This window comes from Ictalurus punctatus, chromosome 24 (assembly GCF_001660625.3).
Source record: "Ictalurus punctatus breed USDA103 chromosome 24, Coco_2.0, whole genome shotgun sequence".
Lineage (NCBI taxonomy): Eukaryota > Metazoa > Chordata > Actinopteri > Siluriformes > Ictaluridae > Ictalurus > Ictalurus punctatus.
Genome location: NC_030439.2, coordinates 9,119,224 through 9,140,336, shown reverse-complemented (window position 1 = coordinate 9,140,336; position 21,113 = coordinate 9,119,224). Strand labels below are relative to the sequence as shown.

General features: G+C 37.2%; 1 protein-coding gene across 1 annotated transcript in view; it reads left to right on the top strand.

Moving 5' to 3' along the window:
* Positions 1-16,018, top strand: part of shisa9b (shisa family member 9b) — a 48,959-nt gene extending 32,941 nt beyond the window's left edge. Inside the window, exons 3-4 of the mRNA XM_017454073.3 lie at positions 6,794-6,940; positions 9,106-16,018. Coding sequence (XP_017309562.1) covers positions 6,794-6,940; positions 9,106-9,500 — 542 coding nt within the window. The 3' untranslated portion in view covers positions 9,501-16,018. The remainder of the gene's footprint in view (positions 1-6,793; positions 6,941-9,105) is intronic.
* Positions 16,019-21,113: the final 5,095 nt, after the last annotated feature.

Here is a 21,113-nt window from a genome sequence, read left to right as displayed (position 1 = left end):
GAAATTTCAACCTTCTGAAAAGTATGTTAATTAATTCACTCAATACTTGGTCGGGGCTCCTTTTACAATCATGGAGAAATTGCAACTTGCACACCATATGACCCGAAAATCAACCAGTGGAATGAAATTACAAGCTATACTTGTTACAATTGGCTGCACTACATAATCAACACTCTGTTTTGCGTTTTCAAATATTTTCAAATCACTTTTCACTTTGCAGAATATTGTTATCACAAAAATACCCTAAATATCGGGATATTATTTGAAGGCTATATCACATCTCTACATGTTATCACCAGGGTTTCACTGCACTGACACCGTGGCAGAAGCTGTCGCATCTGGATATGTACTTTCTTACCAATCAATCATTTCTGTCAGAACACAGAATGTCTGTTTTTCAAAAATGCATTTGCAAGTTCCTATGGTTGCATTGTGCCTAATGGCATTGTGTTTGATGATAGTAATAGTACCACTGGGTCTGTTATTAATGTGGATGTTTCAGTGGTGAATGTTTTCACATTGTCTAAATTCATGATTTCCATAATAGGTTGGCGTGGATGCAGCATGAATGACAGTCCTTATTTGAGAGAGAGAGAGCGAGAGAGAGAGAGAACTCTGTCGGGTGCCCACATTGGAAAACAGGGGCTTGGGCGCTTGCATGCCTTCTGATAAACTGTGTTCACCTTTACTTATTGTTTAGCTGTAGCTTAGTTCCTATAGTGTAAGTATTTGTCCGATAATGTAATTGAAAGTTTGACTCCTTCTGTCAGAGCTGTTAGCAACTGTTTAATGGCATGTGTAACTTGTGTAACTGCTAACTATTTAGTTGGGACTTCCTGATATGTTTTATCTGTTAGATGTTTTCTAGTGTAATTCAACATGTTTTATTTACAACAACAAGAATCAGAGATACATGGTTCCACACTCAGTAATGGTGCTATGGACTTGTTTTTTGAAATACTGACTCCTGGTCTTGACAGCTGACTGTAATAGGACTTAGTGGCTGTGCAAAATGTGCTGTCTGCAGGATGCAGAACCATAGGCCAGGAAGCATGTGTAACTAATGCTGGCATATTCATTATGTTGCTGTCTGCAAAAATGGCTTAAAATCCAATCAAAGTGTGTGCCAGGGAAGAATGATGGGAAAAAGAAGCCTGGGTGACATTTTGGTGATAGCTGACATGTCCTCTCAACAGGACGAATGCCTGTTCTGTTGAAGAGCCGGTCACAAATTACAGCAATTTCTGTCAGACTGACACTCGATTTTGTCACCTGATAAATAATTTATACTCAAATCTGAACAGCTTTGTCGGCCATTTGCCCAGTGACTAACCACGTCAAGTGATGATTTACAAACAGATGATACACAAACAGGACCAGTTTGGTTTCAAACCAGATTCAGCAATGTGCACTAAACAGAAGTCAAGACACACCACAGCAGTGCTATTCTGATACTTCACTTAAGTTTCATGGTTGAGTAAAGGCTCATGGCAATATTGTATTGGAGAACATCCCAAGCAAAACTGAAAATAAACTAGGTGACTGTGAACAGGGTGAGAGAGGGAGAAAGAGAGAGAGAGGAGAATTGATCCAGTCGAATTGTGTGATCATCTGCCTTTTCCACAATTTACTGCAGTGTACAAACATATCTTGACAGAATAATCTTCTTTCATGCCGATGTTTACTTGCATGATCACTGACATACACAGTAGGGGAAATAAGTATTGAACGCGGCAACATTTTTTTCAGTAAATATATTTTCAATGAGGCTATTCACATGAAATTTTCACCAGACTTTGGTATTAACTCAGGAAATCCATACATACAAAAATTCCAAACAATAAAGTCCATAAATAAAGTTATGTGTAATAAAGTGGAGTGACACAGGAAAAAAGTATTGAACACGCTAACTGAAATTTATTTAATACTTAGTGGAGAAGCCTTTGTTTGTAATGACAGCTTCAAGATGCTTCCTGTATGAAGAAATTAATTGGCCGCAGTATTCAGGTGTGATTTTGGCCCATTCTTCTAAACAAATTGTCTTTAAATCTTGTTCAATTGGATTCAAGTCAGGTGATTGACTTGGCCATTCCAACACCTTGATTTTTTTCTCTGAAACCGATTGAGAGTTTCCTTTGCTACGCTTTGGATCGTTGTCCTGCTGGAAGGTCCACCCACGTCTCATCTTCATCATCCTGGAGGATGGCAGCAGATTCTTCTCAAGAATCTCCCAGTAAAGGACTCCATTCATCGTTCCTTCAAGTATATGAAGTATGCCAGTACCATGCGATGAAAAACAGCCCCACACCTTCCATTTTCATACTTCACTGTTGGTATAGTGTTTTAAGGGTGATGTGCAGTGCCATTTCTTCTCCAAACATTGTGTGTAGTACGACAGCCAAAAAGTTAAATTTTGTTCTCGTCTGACCAGACCACACTCTCCCGGTATTTCATAGGCTTGTCCAAATGAGTTGTAGCAAACTTTAAACTGTAAATTTAAAGCTTGCAGGGTGAGCATGAGCAGTGGAGTGCATTGCCTATTGGTTTCTCTGTGACGATGGCACCTGCTGCCTCCAAGTGTTTCTGGAGCTCTTTCTAAGTGCTCCTTGGCTCTTGGGCTACACTTCTGACTATTCTTCAGACTCCCTGGTCAGAAATCTTGTGAGGAGCTCCTGTGCGTGGCCAGTAGATGATAGAGTGATGTTGTTTCCACTTGCGGATAATGGCCCCAATGGTGCTTACTGAGGGATTCAGAAGTTTTGAAATGCGTCTGTAGCCGATTCTATCAATATGTATTACAACAATAAGGTTGCGAAGGTCTTGGGAGAGCTCTTTGCTTTTACCCATCATGAGATGTTTCTTGTGTGACACCTTGGTAATGAAAAACCTTTTTATAGACCATCAATTTACTAACCCAGCTCATATTAATTTGCACAGATAGGGGTATAAATACTTATGGATTTCAGCTGGTTACTTGCTTTACCTTGTCTTGGAGAACGGCTTTTTCTTAGCATATTCAATACTTTTTTCCTGTGTCATTCCACTGTATTGCACATAAGTTTATTTATGGGCTTTAATGTTATGAATTGTTTATATTTGTGGATTTCTTGTCTACATGCCATCTCCAGGAAAGGCTAATGTCAAAACTGGTTAATTTTTAAACCATTAGTGAGCTCTTGATGAGACAGCCTTCAATATCCTTAATAAAGGAATTAAATTGGATTTTTATTTCTATCCTACAATAAAACTATTCAGGAGATATTCTGATCCAGCAGCAGACAGCTGGTCAATTGAAGGGTGCACAGCAGCATGGCAAATTAACTACTGGAAACTACTGGGGATATGTATGTATGTATGTATGTATGTGTGTATGTATGTGTGTGTGTGTGTGTGTGTGTGTGTGTGTGTGTATATGTATATGTGTATATGTGTATATGTATATATGTATGTCGGTACCAATATTATTAAAACTTGACGGTACTTGTTTTTCTTTTTTTTACCAGTAGCGTTGGTAGCGTTGTTAATGAAGCACCGAGGTTGCAATTCTTTCGGAACTAATGGGGGCAGCCAATACGCGTAAGGGTTTTAGTCGGTCCACAAGTGGTAAAGAAGGAGAAGAATGGTTGAATGTTCTGCAGTAACACACATTCACTCATCACAGTAACATGTTTCTTTATTCTGTAAATATATGATACTTCTTACATTTATATACAATGACATGTTATAACCCCATTAAAGTTACTGCTCTCATAAAAACACAATTACTTTTGTTTCTAAATATCGCTAAATATAGCCTCAAACAACATATTTGATCAAAATGAATATTTTAGTCAGAGTTATCGTGCTTCCTTTTTATTCTGCACTGTTTGATTGACGCGCATGCGTGGACTCGTTTAAGTTTAATGGAGACTCACTTGCTGTCAGGATGAGCCTTTATGTACAATAGAAATACGAAATACTTGCCTGAATTTCTAACATTTACAAATAAGGATTTAAATGTAAAAATGTAATTTCTACACTGAAGAAAACATGTCTGGAACACATTAAAGAGCACACGTATCTGTTGCAGGATCTGATACGACAAGCCATGTTAATACACTTGTGAGTTTGTTTGAAGCGCTTAATATAAAAAACAATCATGTTTTAGACAACCTGGATTGTGCACTGTTCCTGCAGCAGATGTGTTTTATTCATAGAAATGCGTTTTTCACCATTGTGAAGTGACGTCACTGATGGGGTTATCGATTTTAGTGATTAGTTGTTGCAGCCCTAATAAATAAATAAATAAATAAATAAATAAATAAATAAATAAATAAATAAATAAATAAATATTACATTACACTTTCATGCGCAGGAAACTGGTCACCACTCATCACCTGGCCAACCTCATCCCTACAATGAAGCACAGTAGTAGTAGAATCATGCTGTGGGGATGTTTTTTTGGATGATAGACTGTAAGGCTTCTCAAGAACAAGGGAAAATGAACAGTTAAAAGTACAGAAACATTGTTGAGGAAAAACCAGCTCAAGAGCCCAGGGCCTCAAATAGGGGTGAAGTTTCACCTTTCAACATGAGCTAAAACACAACCAAGTCAGTGCAGGAATTGCTTTGAGACTAGTCTATAAATGGGAGAATATCCTAAAACCCCAATGTGCTTGTACTGTAGTATAATACTCAAGAAGAATTTAAAATGTACTTGTTGCCAAGGGCCTTCAACAAAGTATATAGTAAAGAGTCCAAGTACTTGTGTAAATGTGATATTCCATCCATCCATTTTTCGATACCACTTTTCCTACACAGAGCCATGGGGGAGCCCGTGGCCTGTCCCAGAGAACCCGGGGCACACCCTAGATGGGGTCCCAGCCCATCACAGTGTACAATCGCACACACTATGGACAATTTTGAGATGCCAATCGGCCTACAACGCATGTATTTGGACTGGGGGAGGAAGCCGGAGTACCTGTAGGAGACTCTTGAGCACAGGGAGAACATCCAGGATGTCCCCCACCTTGTGCCCCAAGTCCCTTGGGATAGGCTACAGGCTCCCCACAACTCTTTGTAGAATAAGTGGTACAGAAAATGGATGGATGGAAAAACCAATGTGGAAACTTGTTTCTGGTTTTCATTATGCAAGGATTTTTTTTTAGATTGACAATGAAAAAAAGACTGACTCTACTTCAGTGTAAAGCTGTAACATAACAAAATAAGGGGAAAAAATGAATCTGAATACATGGAGTACGTTTTTATATGCACAATAGCTGTAGACATTGAAGCTGGGTTAAAAAAAATACATCACAGCAAAAATTGGGCTGTTATTAGCTTGCATTTTTTTAATGTGACAACTGAGAAAAAATATCTTGTGTATCAAAATAAGATTTATTGACACCCTTCCTGAAAATAAGTAAAAATTAATATATAAATAGAATTGCTTTTTGCTAAAAGGATTGTGTAATGTACAGGATATGTGAGATGTGTGAGGATCCATGTGTGTCCACAATCTAAATTCATAGTCCAAGGTCATACACAAAATCCACAATGTAGCAATATCCAACAGGGAAAATTTTTGGATACACAGGTAAGAGTCAAAAACACGGCAAGGCATAGACAGATAAACTGCTCAGAATGTACACAATTGAGAATATCAGCAAGGCGTTACAATAAACAATAATGAACGATCTAGTGAGCTTTGTATAGTCCATGAACAGGAAATGACTGACACATGAGACACAAGGGGCTTAGAATTTGGTGGAGGGGGGCCTCTGGTGGTGTGGTAGAGAATTGTCTCTGATTAGTGCGACAGCTTTTTTTTGGTGAGAAAACACACAAGGGACAAAGTCAGACCACAACACATGATTCTCACAAGAGCTAATCACAAGACATTGGGAAAAATTAGGCTAACACAAGAGATGAGAAAGTAACAAAGACAGAAGACTTCAATAAACACACCTATTACACAATACAAAGAGTGGACAGCAGTGTTTAATTCACAACACTATGAAAAAAGAAATATACATGTTGTTTTGTAGTTCTCTAATCCTTACCGCAATATATGGGGTCACACATATACTCCGCAGGGCAGTTAGAAATAATGGTCACAACATCTGGCTGGTTTCCAGTAGTTAATTTGCCACACTGCAGTGCACCCTTCAATTGACCAGCTGTCTGCTGCTGGATCAGAATATCTCCTGAATAGTTTTGTGACTTAAGACAGCTGTGTCCCTCGACTGGACAAGCCTTGAAAGCTTCAGATCAAAGTATTGTCAGATAGAAATAAAAAGAAAAATCCAATTTAATTCCTTTATTAAGGATATTGAAGGCTGTCTCAGCAAGAGCTCACTAATGGTTTAAAAATTAACCAGCTTTGACATTAGTCTTTCCTGGAGATGGCATGTAGACAAGCAGGTGACAAAGAGGTGACAGTAATACAATTTCTACAAAATAACAATAAAGAAAGGAAAGATATTGGTAGGAAGAACAAAGCGAGAGGTAGTAGTAAGTGCTAGTACTAAGTGGTGCACAACCCATTCAGTTAGAATACCAGTGACAATCTTTTGAATCACAGAAGGCTAGAATGGCAAGTAATACACATAATGATGTGCAACAGATCATTCATCATCAGCTACACTCACTACTTCAGAACAGATTACACCACTGGTTAGGGCAAAACGTATAAAATAGCTGGTAAATTCTTATGGCTTATTTTCATACATATTTTCCACAGAAATCTCTATTTTCATTTAAAGAAGCTTGAACTGTTCCTCATCCCCTTGGCTTTCTCTTCTCTTCTTTTCAGAAAGCAACCAGATAAACAATGTGGGTCCAGGTTCAGGCCTAATGCAGGCAATGACCCCATACCCCACACTGGGACAGGTCTCTCACACCTATGAGCAACCCCAGCCTGTCAAGGAGCTCAACAAATATGCATCGTTGAAAGCAGTAGGTAAGCGTGCTTGAATACTTAGATTGCATACTTGGCTCTATCTAAAAGAACCAGCAAGAATACAATCCAAGCATTTACTGTAACTGAGGATCTGGTTAAAAGCCTTAGGACAGAGTACAAGAGTTTTGTCAGAAATGGCATGCTTAGTGTAAAGCATATTGAACTTACCATGAACTAAGCCCCATATTTTTTTATTTTTTTATTTTTTTGCCTATTGCATTTATTTTCTGATAAATGTGTTACCTAAATTCTATTACCAAGATAAGTAGTAAATATGATCTGAGAGTCAGCACCAGAGTTTTTATTATCTATACATTATCAGTTAATAATTCATCAGATTTTTATAATGATGTGCCTTTTACTTAATGGACAACAAAAAACATGTTAACAGTATCTAATTCAGATTCAGTTGGATTTCACTCACAACATTTAGGCATGGTGACACTAATGAGGAATTTATTTATTCTATAAAGGAAATTATTTCTGGTAGCAGCTAATTTCACTTTATGCTGAGTGATTATTTCATTATCAAAAGAAATAGTCAACAACTTATTTAATCATAGAAGTAATTGTTTGTTGCAGTTTTATAAGACAGAAAGATGCTATGCTTTTATTGTAATACTCTTATTCTGTATTTTGTTTATGGGTAGTGTGTGCATAGCAAACTAGTTTACATATTTTCTTGTTGGATTTTAAAAAGCCTTGAAGCCCTAAACCTTTTAGTTCATTCAAACGCAAAGCGAGTCTGAAAAAAAAAAGCAAGTTGTGTGGAATTAGAGAAAAAAATATATCAGAAATTCACTTTCAATAAAAACTATGATGATGATTTTCCTGATAACATTTAATATAAAATAAAGTATTCTGCATCAAGGTCCAGTTCATTAAAATATCTTAGTTGCCAGAGAGCTGTCTGAATTTGAGGACAAATGCTGGCAGACGAAACAATGCATAATGGTGGAAGTCTTGCCAAGACAGTCAATCGCAACAAAGGTTTTCCTTGAGGTAATCCATTAATTGCTGCCTTTTCAGATGGATTGCTGAGGAAACAAGTCAAAGAAAAGACAGCAGTCAGAGAATTAAAATGTTTGGGCCACCGCTGACTGACATGGTGCTCGTTGCAACTGATATTTGCTAATCTTGGGGTATTGATTTACACGAATGAGCCTTGTTTTCCCAGGTGACCTTCCTGTCTCTACTGCCTGGCTTGTTTTGCATTCTGTTCTGCCTGTAGCTAAGTGTTAGTTCCAAGCAAGCAGGGACTCAAGAGGGTGTAAGGGTTAGAAAGGTCACCTGAAGGATATTTAATTAAGCAGTCTAAAATATCATAGAGACTTCATGCACATATATGCTATCCCAATTAGAGATTTAGACAATTTCAAGGTGATACCAGTGTGTGAAAGGTGGGAAACTTGCATCTCACCCTGACTCACTGGGGATGAGTTTAAAATAAACAACAGAAAGAAAAAATAAATCTCTACAGACTGATGATCAAAGATAAATGCTTGACATAATTGTATAAACAAATTTAGATAAACAAAATTCATATGGGTTTAACACATAAAATTTACAAATATTTTTGATTGCTTTATCATTGCCCAAAATAAAAATATTCTCCAAGGGCCTCTGTTTCATCCTGAACTTGGATTACTGTCTGTGTGGAGTTTTGCATTCTTCTTCTCATGTGGGGTTCTCTGGTTTCCTTCGACACTGTGCCTGAAGCAGATTTCAGATCCACCTTTTTCCAGGATGAAGTGCTTACTGAAGATTAATGAATGAATGTTAATTATGGATGCATGAAAATAACTAGAACAATCTATGGTCAAATTAATAATTAAATATATTTTACAATCTCAGACCATTTTAGATACCTTGCAAACTTGTTAAACCTAATGTTGACCCACTTGCCACATTAAGAAATTATTTTCCCTGCTTGTAACTATGTATATAATATATTTTCCTTAGCCTTCTTGTAACGGATATATTTCTCGGAGGGACTGAATTTAATGTATGTAAAGCTGGCTCCAATAAAGTCCTCATTGGATAAAAGCAAACTACATGTTTGCCAAAAGGCCAGAATAACCTCACAGTTTTGCATATAAGGCAGCTTTGCAGATTTTATTGGCTCGGTTTGAACACCCATTGTTTGTTTCTGCTTGTGTTTTCAGCTGAGAAAGCTAACGAAAACTTTTACACAAATCGGAGACATGGGGTGGAATTGATGACCAAAGGCACACTACCCCTGCACCCAGTGCAACTTGAGGCAGAGCCAACCAACCCTTATAGCCCAAAGTTGCCTTGCCAAAAACAAAATGGACACAAGGCCAAGAGCATTAAGGTGCCGGGCTCACACCCACTGCCCTATGGCTCCAACACCATTTCTGCCCCAGGTATGCTCAGGAGCCGGGAGGGATCAGAGGCACTTGGGCGTCGCCACACATATGGCCCTAAAAAGCACAACACGCTACTCGAGCAGGTCAATGAGCTGAGCTCACAGAGTCAACATTACCTGCCTCCCCATCCATACTTCATCAGCAACAGCAAGACTGAGGTGACCGTGTGAGAGGTATGACACAGCCAGCTGACCTGAGCCTAGAGTAATGGAAGAGGGAAAGGAAGATTTGAGGAAGCCTGAGAGTTGCTTTTTTGTTCGTAGGGCCTGGCATTGGCAGAGCTGCATCATCCATATGTAGGATCTGTACTTTTTTCTTTCAGGAATGTGCATGAAAGAGGATGGTGTAGGACTCACTCTGCAGCAAAAGGCAGTATATTTTATAATCTGTACTCTCTCTGTTTCAGTTACTGTAATGTCTGCATTATAATGCAATTAAACAGTATTGTTATAAGCTTATGACACAAACAAACTGTCTAACAAACTATAATATTGTAATGCAATTACAGTCATCTGTAGTGCATTTTGGGAACAGTGGCACTCTGTTCAGTAAGTCAGTAAGGCTGCATAGTTCTGGGAGACATGGCCAGCAATGTGTCTGGGGCAGAAACTCGCTAATTATGGACAGTTAATTTTTCTTAATCTTGCCTAGTTCATTTTGATATTGTCTCAGACCAATGTGTACCAAAACGCTGTATCGATACAGCATACATCTTCTAAACCTGGGGCTTACGCTTTTCCATCAAACCTGGCATCTAAAAATGTTGTGCTTTTTTTTTTTTTTTAAGGCAATTCCAGTGTTTTGTCAAGAACAAAGATGAATATATAGGGCTCTATTTTCATGCAGTTGTAAGTGTAATTTGCTTATTAATGCTAGCCTGTTGCCATTTTAGTTGGGCACAAGAAAATTTACCCACATTTGCTCACTGTTGCTATTTTGATTGTCATGAATGAATGATGGTAGAATGGCAAAAAAGTGTGTGTGTCATTTGAAACGGCCAGTGCAGAGGTATTTTTAAACCCATTCGGTAAAAAAAAGGTGCATGGATTAGACTGTGTCTTCCTGACCTGAGACACAAAATTATTAGTCTTGTCCAATTTCTTACAGGCCTGTTTTGTGGTTGTTAACTATTTATATCACTCATGTGAACATAAATAGGCCACTTCACATAAACATAAAGTACAACAGAGATATTTATTTTATCTGTAGCAATAAGAATGCTAGTTACAGATATAGTGCACCTATGCATGCATGCCTAGACCTTGAACAAAGTGAAAGTGACAGTGATGTGTTTGCTATAAATGCCTTCACACCATGACACGTCAAGGTAGGGACTGAGCGTTCAGCCTGTTCATAGACTGTGGTGATAACTTCTTCACCCACTGAGTCTCTGTTTAGACAACGTAGCACACACACTCTTTGCACTCTGACAGATGAATAACTGGCTTGATGAACAAATATCTTACATTTACAGTTATGGCATTTGGCAGGTGCCCTTATCCAGAGTGACATTTATCTCATTTATACAACTTACCAGATGAGGGTTAAGGGCCTTGCTCAAGGGCCCAGCAGTGACAGCTTGGAAGTGCTGGGATTTGAACTCTCAACCTTCTGATCAGCTACCATTGCCCACATATCTTCACTTGCAGTTCCCCTAATTTCTCCATCTGGGGTTTAATAAAGTATTATCTTATCTTAAATACCACAAGGTATGAACTGGACACAGTAGAGAACATTCTGCAGATTGACCTTCATAGAAACATGCAAGATCAATATTCTGGTTCCCAAATTTGAGTGAGTTAACCTTAGGTAGGAATTTTAGTTTTGGACACAAGGTTACTCTGGAATCAAGGGCCTTGCTCAAGGGCCCAACAGTCACAGATTAGCAGTGGTGGGTCTTGAAACCCCGACCTTACAATCAGTAACCCAGAGCCTTAACCATCAAGCCACCACTGCCTCCCATCAAGCCACCACTGCCCCCATTACAGAGCAGCATCTCAAATGGATGCTTGTATGGAGAGGTCCCACCCCAGGCTTTTGTGGACTGATGGTGGATTGAGGCATCTAGTTTTCAGAAATGCTGTTATGAGCTACCACCAAGGTGCTACTCACTGTGCTGCGGTTAGCTCAAATGGCCCCCACATACATTTTCAAACGGGGACCTGCCACTAACCTGCAGTCCCTTCAAGATGACTAGCACTTATGCAGTGCACTGGGTCCAATTGACAGTGTACATACCATTTTTGGAACAGTTTACACCTAAGACAAATCCCACATACTAGGGACTCTAGTATTTAGGATAGTTTCCTGGACTGCTACAATGCAGTCACTGAACAAAGCCACAGGCACAGAAGACTGTCTAGGTGTGCCATTGCTCCCCATTCATGTCAGACAATAAGTCTTACAGGGGAGGGAGTAGCCAGGGCATTCCAACCACTAGCAAGATGAGCAGTAGACACCAGGGTCACTCTACCCATAGTAGAACTCTGTGGTTTGCTTGCTGATTTGCTAAACCACATTTGACAATGAGCCAACTCATTGTCAGCAAAGACAATGAATTGTGTGCCTCACCAAAGTTTTCCCAGATCTTCTGCATGACCTCTGGGTGCAGGCTCCACTCTTTTGGGCATATGCAGTACCTTGACTGTATGTCCACTGCCCCATTGTGCTGAATTAGTAGGTAAATTGGTGTCAGTGAGGCTAGCCAAGTAGCAATCCTACTTGATGTGTGCCTGTGTAAGGCCAGAGAGCTGCAACTTTTTGGGGGTCTAAAATTGGTGAGTTTTTGAGCCCCAAGAATTCCTGGAACTCCTGGATTCATGATCCTAAGTACATGGAGGTTAAGGCTGAACTCAGCATTGTCTGCTTGAATCCTAAGATGCAGATCCAAAAGCTGAATGTGAGTGGTTTCTGAATCATTGTGCAGAGGTTTTGTTGGGGTGAGAGTAAATGGAGGAAAATTTTTTGTGAAAAACTGTAGGTGTCAAGTGAGTGACTTAGGTGGGGTCCGGACAGCAGCAATGCTCAAGCCCTGCTCCAGCCCTGTTAGTGCCAGTGGCTCTGGTGGATCTGAGGGACATGGATAGGTGAGGGACAGTAGGTGCCTAGGTGAGGATGCTGTCGACGGCATAAGGGTGATTGAGGGACAGTGTTGATAGCACTGGTGAGTGTAAGGGAAATGCTGGACGCACATGCTCCACATCTCATGGCCCAGAGTGACCGAGTGTGCTACTTGAGGGGTATGCTGTTGGCAGCACAAGCGCAATGGAGGAACAAACATGTTCCTAACCTGTGAACTGGAGCAAGCCGCTAAAAAAACCCAACAACAATCTAGCTAGCTTGGACAGTGCATAAGTGTGACACAATATAAGCTAAGTTGCTAAGCTAGCAACTATAGCAACCTAGCAAATCGTAGGCCAAATACTTACTGTGGTGGAGAGAATCAGAAGAAGAAAACAGGGGTCTATCACAGCTTTGGAGGATAGGAAAAACTCCAACTGAAGTCACAACCTGCACAGAATAACTCCAAAATGTACATGTGGTCCAACATGTGCATGAAGACAAGTAGAGAAAAAAAGAATTGGCATGGCTTGTAGGTATTTAAAACAAATGCTATGTCCCTGTCACTTTGTCAAAGCTCTCGGCATGCATGTGCACATGCACTGGGGAATATTGAGGTGTTCGCCACCCCTCCTGGTGGTTGGACTGGATGAAATAGAACAAACAACTCAGCTGTGGTTAGTACAGGCCAATTCACATTGAAATCTCTTATGAAGCACAGTAGAGGGCCGAAACAAACCCTACATATCTAAACAAACACAAATGACAACACCTGGCTAAAACTTTACTAATGCCCATTCCTGTTGTACATACTCAACATGTTCTTGCATTAATGTGGCAGTTATAAAGCTCGGTGCTCAAGAGCATGATAAAAAATCTTACATTAAAAAAAAAAAAAATCTTAGTAAAATTACCAAATCATGGTGATCATAACATTGAAGGACCATCCAAGCATTTCCAGAATAGCAGGATAGCCATAGCCACCCGCAGCATCCTTGCAATGGACATCTTTCAACCTTTTCTTGGCTCAGACAAATCTATTCTGAAGCTATTTCCATTTTCTCTTGACATATCTTTTGTCAGAACTAACAGAACACTCAGTTTCTAGCCAGGCATTTTCAATTGCTCTTTGAATGGAGTGCAGAGCTGATGACGCATCACACATGTGCTCATTGTATGAGTGAACCAGCTCTGTATGAACTCTTCATCAAACTGCTCGTCTGTCATGACATTTGACGGGGAGAAATCTGCCTCTGCCTTTAGCCGACTATAGTGCCCCCTTGCTTCAATGCTCAGAATTCAGCTCTCAGTGTTGTGTTGTTATAAATTTTGTTTTAGTTTGTGTAGATATGTAGGGTATGTTTCAGCCCTTTGTGCACATGCTTTTGTTTTAACTACTGTTGAAATCCACACAAGCTGTTCGATGCACCGTGAAAATGTACGCCTCTCTTGAATTTTTGCTGCATTTTTAATTTCTCTTGTCTTTTGATGCTTATTTAGGCCCACTCTCAAAGATGGTCTCAACATCATTAAAAGATCCAATAAGTCTACATACACCTATATACAGTGTATATATATGAACAGTATATATGAACAGTGTGAAAAGTTTTTGGGTGTGGGGGTTTTGTTCTCCAGCAATATGTAGCGATTTGGTAGAAATGTAGACATGGCAGAGACTGCATTTGGAAAGAAATGAATTATTTTACATTTTAAACAGGTGTTTGCTTGCGATGTGATCAGACATAACGTAAGCATTCAGTTCCATTGATAAAAACACTAACTGAAAAATTGTCATTTATTGTTTTGTAAACAAACTACTGAATATAGTTTATATACTGTTTAATTTCAAAATTAGTCTAAATCTTTTATTTGAGTTTTTAAGTGTTTATACCTGGAAATCATGGCAAGAGTAGGGGTGGGTGATATCACATTTTTTCATCAAGTAAAAAGACTAGTATCCTGATACAGAGTCTTCTTGTGTATATAAATTTGTGATTTTTACAGGTAGAATTTACAGGCACATATATCAGCAGTTATATCGTGACTTCAATATTATAAGGTTCTATATGCCATTTTGGTCGAAAAAATTAAGATCTCACCCAGACAGTCATCATAATGGATGAACTTAGCCTTGGTCAAATAGCATCCACATTTTGTTTACACTGACAGAGAAGAACAGACATCAGCTAGCTACATGCATTGTGCTTAATTACCTGACGTTTCCAGTATAAATGGAAATAAAGTTCAACTAGCAGAAATGTAAGATCCGTTTTCACAAAACCATGTATTGTATGATTGGATATGTTTTAATATTGTAAAATGTTTTTAAGGGAAATTTCACCTTCAGTTTTTTGATATCTTGTATTTTGGAACTTGGAGAATACATAAAAACACAGTACTTACAGTAAAAAAAAGAAAAAGTACAGTACTTATGATCATAATGTGGTCTTAATAGGTGCAAAATGTCTTTCTCTGCTGAGTTTATTACTAGACATCTGTTATTTAAAGAGATTATGAGATTGCTTAATAAAAAAACAGACAAAGAAACTTATAAAACCAATCAGTATTTGTTAGTACTTGCAGGATAATAAGGTTCTATTGGTATTTGACCACTATTCAAAAATCTTCTTTTTACAGTCTCAAACTGTCAGGATTTTAGTGTTTTGCTAGCTGGAAATGTCAAACAGCTCTTCACCCATTTAGAACCTTATAATACTAAGTTCATGATATGTGGGGAATAAAATTTAGACTGTTCTCTTTTTAGGTCTTGTTTAATTTCAGAAGAAGCAATATTACGTGCAATACTCATTCACACTGTATGAAACAATACTCACATAATACTCATTCATACTGTATGAAATGGTCTGGAGAGCAAAGGGATGGCGTAATGAGAAGTAGTTCTTCTCCTGCGCATCATTTATAATTGTAACATTTTACTGTTCACATTCTGTTTAATTTAAAAACCACACACAATATCGATGTTTTTATATCAGGCTAACTTTTCAAAAGCAACAGCCAGGAACGAAAGAATTGATACGCCCATCCCTAGCCAAGAGGAAATATGCAGTCTCTGTGCGTGGCTGTAGCGTGGCTTGTCAACTTTGTATAATTCTGTTCATATTCTTCATTTGCCTTCTTCACATTTTTTTTATGCAATAGCACACATTTGTATTCAAGTCTCCACATTTGTGAGACTACCACTGAAATGAACAACATAAAATCTGCTTGCAGAGAAAACAAACATATTTGCTGTAATTCAGCTGATTTATTATTACCACTAAAATTCATATAAAATCTATATGTAAGTGAAATCGATTCATATTCAGTATTAAAACCATTTTTTTCCTGGCCAACTTGCCGCTCCCCATTTCCACTTGTGCCAATGGTCACGAAGATACTAAAAATATACCATGCTGGGTTTTTATGCCTTGTTCTTTCACGTGTACCCTGATCACAAAAATAAAACAATTATGCTGTTGTTGACTTGTTAAAGATGAAATATCAATGTCTAGTGCCCTAAAATCTTTCTGTTCATTACTGTAACTTACTAGCATCTGATGTCTTTGTCAACTATTTCTGTAGAAAAAATGTTCTGTATAACTTCCAGAAATAAATGTCACATAGTGTATGGTTTTTTTTGGTTTTGTTTTTTCCCCCATGAGTCATGAGGGATATTTATAAAAGCCAATAGCATGGAGGTCAGTGAAGATAGTAGCAAGGCATTCCCAGCCCAAATTTCATTGCTATTTGTTGTTATTTCTGTAGATTCCTTTGTTGAGCTCAATAAGGTGCAATGATTTCAATTTAAATATCTCTAGGAAAGTAGACTACCAGTGTATACTGTATTGGAAGTATAATGTACTGTATTTAAAGTCAGTGGGTATTACTGCATAAATCCATGTCTGGATTGATGTGTGAAGTCTCTTTAAGCAATGGTCTTTAAACAACACCACAATACCTGACTTAATTACTTGCATGACTTTATTTTGAGGAGTCCTATGTAAGCAGTTGGTGTTTGGTTCAGCTGGAACAATGTCCTGCTGATGCTGATATTAGAAAAGAAGATTCAAGATTTTGTCACCCACCTCACATTTTGTAGAATTAAGCTCCTTCTGAATGTAATATTTGACATCATATTTATTCCATGATCGTATTATACGACCAAAATAAATGACTGTTCTTATAACTGCATTCTCCATTCGTATATATTATTCCTCACATAGGCTTTTAAATATCATTGTGGGTGTCTTGCCTTGGGCCAGTCAGACAATATGCTAAATATTCTTTATCACCCAGAGAAATAGTAATAGTTAAATCTAAAGGTAAATAAAACATGCATTTGTTATGCATTGAAAGATGTATCACTGACTATAGTTACTTATTACAAGAGGTGGGATTATTATTATTATTATTATTTTAAATGAATGAAATACGTATGATATGAGGTGTAATTACATTGGATAAAGTCTTCAGTGTTCACTTGTGTATTCATTAAAATATTACAACCACAAGAAAAGTCATCCAAAAAAGTCATTGTAACAAGTACCACAAAATCACAAGTATTAGCACTTAGACTGTGTAGCTGAAAACTGTAGTTATATTTTTGAAACATGGTGTACATTTTAAAACAAAGTGAACTAAAAGTTAGTGAATTTGTGTGCAATTTGTGGAGGAAAATGTGTGTCACTGCATTTACGTATTTGTCTACGCACCATGTGAAAAATTCCACATGTTTTCCCATGTTATATAAAGAACCACTTATGCAATTTGCCATGTGTTGCATTATGGCTATCCTGCCAAATGATGCATGGCTGGCCAACACTTTAACTGCATGTATTCGTCATGCCACCCAACCCTCAAATCTGCGTCACTGCCACATCAGCTGTAAAAAGCTGAAATAATGGCTTCTGGTTTGACGTTCACCGGAACCGTGTAATTTGTATTAAAACGTTTCAGATGAATGTTGACCTAATGACATGCAGCAGATTCTTTCTTATGCAACAACTGAAAAAAAAAGTCTTAGTTTTTTCATTGCACTACAGTTAGATGATTAGAGAACAATTAAGAAAATTACACTGAGGGCATTTGGGTTTTATATATATATGAAAGAATAATAATTTTAAAAAAAGACTATTCTTAATATGAAAGAAAGTGAGATTATAAATGTATTACAGTCCTTGCAAACCTAAATAATCAGGTTAAGACTTATTAGCTGAAAGATAAGAGCCTCGTTGTCACAGTTCCATACAAATAAATAGCTCCTGGGAATGTTGATTATCATTTAATTGTGTTGTGTTTGACTGGTTTAGCATTAATTATCATTCATTAGCTCAAACTTCATCCACTCTCTTTTCAAAAAGCAGCAGCCAAGAGGAGCCAGTGTAGATCTAATATGTTAATGTACATCATACAGTACAAATTTAATCTTCTACACAGGTAGTGTACACAGGTCTTATATTATTTTGTAAGATCAGAAAAGCATGAACAGTAACATTATTAATGCAATCAAATCAACTGTATTATGATATTGTACAGAAGGGCTGACATTTCTACAGAATGCTAGAACTGTGACCCAATTATTGGTGGCCCACTTACATTATCTACATGGACACTTACAGTTTGTATGATGACAGACAGAAAATGGTTTTATATCTCAGGTAATGGTTGCAGCAAATGGCATGGGCTGTGCAAATTATATATATATATGCATACATGTGTGTATATATGTATGCATATATAATATATATGCATACGTGTGTGTGTGTGTATATATATATATATATATATATATATATATATATATATATATATATATATATATATATATATATATATATATAAAATGTGCATACATGTATATGTGTGTATAAAATTACTGTTTAGTAATAATGGATCAAAAAAAGTGGAATAATGATACAGTAACTACATATCACAGAGTATTTTAATGGTTGCTAAACATCATACACTGTCAAATTTAGTTGTCTGTTTTTGTAATTTATATGTCAAACGTGATGGTATTTGAAGATTAGATCAATAATGAATACATTGAGAGTACTCATAGTAAGCAAACACAAACCAAATAGTGGACCCAGATTATGTAATTTGGCTCTACTATAAAAGAATATTATTATGTAATCAATGTATGTTACGAATGTATGACCATGATATAATAAATCATTCTCCTCTTTTGTCCTAAACGTGTTCTTGATTGACAAACTGGACAATCAGAGAACCATGAGACTTCTAATCTCATCCTACCATGTTCTATACAGGATGTCAGCCTTTATTTTTACTTATTTATTTATTTGTTTTTACAATAATACATGTAACATTTCTATGTGCGAGCTCTAAAATGAAGCCCTGTTGTACTGTTCCACTTATAATATGTCTTATAATAAACCTGTCTTCTCAAACTTTTGTGAATTTTTTTTGTTAAATAATCAGATGATTAAAATCTGTATGTATGTCTGTTTATCTCAATGATGCAATAGATATTAATGCTAGTTTATGCTAAGATTTTCGGAGCTTGATGTATACACAGCTCAGTCTATTCCTATATTTATTGTGAGTTAATCTGCATGTTAATTATCTAGCAGTGACATTAGTTAATTCAACAAAGAAATCTTTTTACCTTGTACTCATGGCCATTTTATTCAGAATGAAGGGACACTACTGACCTGTAAAATTAAACTGTTCTGGTCTGCAAGATCTATCAGCAGTCTTTGTTTGCCTAAACATAAACGGACCAGCCTGAAGCAGGATATTGAATTTGTATAAACATCTCTAAATAGACAGTATTAGCTCTAATATACAGTATATCTGGGCAAAAGGTGATCTGTTCTGTTGATGATTCTAGACAATTCTTCAGACAGAGGGGGCAAATAGATTTTTTTTCCCAACTTGCAAAGCCTTAGGGACAGGACATCCTACCGGTATTCTGACTGCAGTCACTGTGCAATCAGATTCCTATCGTTACCACAAAGTATAAAATAGAAGTAATAATAATATAGAAGTGGTGTGCTGTGGAAAGATTCCTATCGTTACCACAAAGTATAAAATAGAAGTAATAATAATATAGAAGTGGTGTGCTGTGGAAAGATTGGTCAATAATAGCATTTCTCTGTCATGGTCCAAATCAAAGGACCGGATGGGCTGTGAAATATATTCTATTTTTAAGTAAAAGAACAATTTTGTCCTGAAGCGGTGCTATTTTTTGCATTAGACACTGAAGTATTAACCTAGATACGAAGGTAAAATTGCATATCAACAGCATGACTGCCTGTTGTAATTTTTAAAGTCCTCCTCTTTGGTGACAAGGACAGTTCTGCTTCACTCATGATGCATTGTTTCAGCTGCCAAAAGTCTGTCTCACCTGGCTGTGGCCTCATTATGGTAGCTGATTAAAGCCCTTTAGTAATTAAGGTCAGAGCAAAACTGTTTAGAAACTGTGATAATTTACCACCAAAGTAGCAGGCAAGACCTCCCTCAGTGCCTTTTGTCACAAGATTTGAGAATAGATTGATCAAATGTAAGAGGTCACGTTTCAATTGAATTTGACCTTTCAGGCAACAGAATTATTACATTATAAAATGTCATCAAAATGACATACTCTAAATAATATGGATTGGTTACACAGTACTGACCAAGCAAAAGAATAGAATATATTAGAAAACAAGACAGTAGTCACTCTGGTTGGATCTACACTGACACAGAAAGGAGTTGTATGTAAGTTTGAAACTGCACTAAAAACTAGCGGTGTGTTTTACTTTTGAGTTGATGATCTAATGCAGCCTTTTAAGTCCAACTATTTACTTTAAATAAATACATAATAATACATATACATAATAATACCTCGCACAATATGTACAGCTAGAACTTTGTGAACCATTTTGTTTTACCTGAAATGTGATCAGATATTAAGTCCTAAAACTAAATAAAGAGAACCTAATTAAACCAATGATGCAAAAACATGATAGTTTTTACATTTATCTACTGAGTATAGTTATCCAACATTAAATATCTTTGTTAGAAAAAGTATGTGAATCTTTTGATTTCAGTAACTAGTGCGACCCCCTTGAGCAGCACTAACTTCAACCAAACATTTCCAGTAACTGATCAATCCTGCATAATAGGTTGTAAGAATTTTGTCCCATTCCTCTAGGAATTCTGTGCTTCAACTCAGTGATGTTGGTGGGCTTCTGTGCAAGAATGGCTCTTTTTAGGTATTCCACAGCATTTCTCTTGGGTTAAGGTTTGGACTTTGACTTGGCCATTGTTCATTTTATGAAATATCATCTGGTGCAATGATCAAGAAATTTTGGGGGGGACTTTTATATTGAAAACATGAAAGCATTTAAATTCTGTGCCCATTATCATATGGTGCAAGCAAAATTCATTTGGTGTAACCACTGTTATAGTTTAATTTGGAACAGATTTTTCAGCATTTTCAACTGATATTTGAGGATGAATATTTAGTTTATAAATATGTATTATTTAGGTCCCCCTTGCTTATGAATGTCCATGCAGCTATGAGCATTTCTCTTTTGCTTTCGAATTAGCGGCAATTGGGGGCAGCAATTGCTTGAATGGTGGGTTGATTATTATTCTTAATGAAAAACACAACTACAAAAAAGATACAAAGACAAACTCACTTATATTAAACATAGAATGTTTTAAACCAAATCTTCCGCCATTGTCTTGTCAGTCAGCTCGCCTCACTCTCA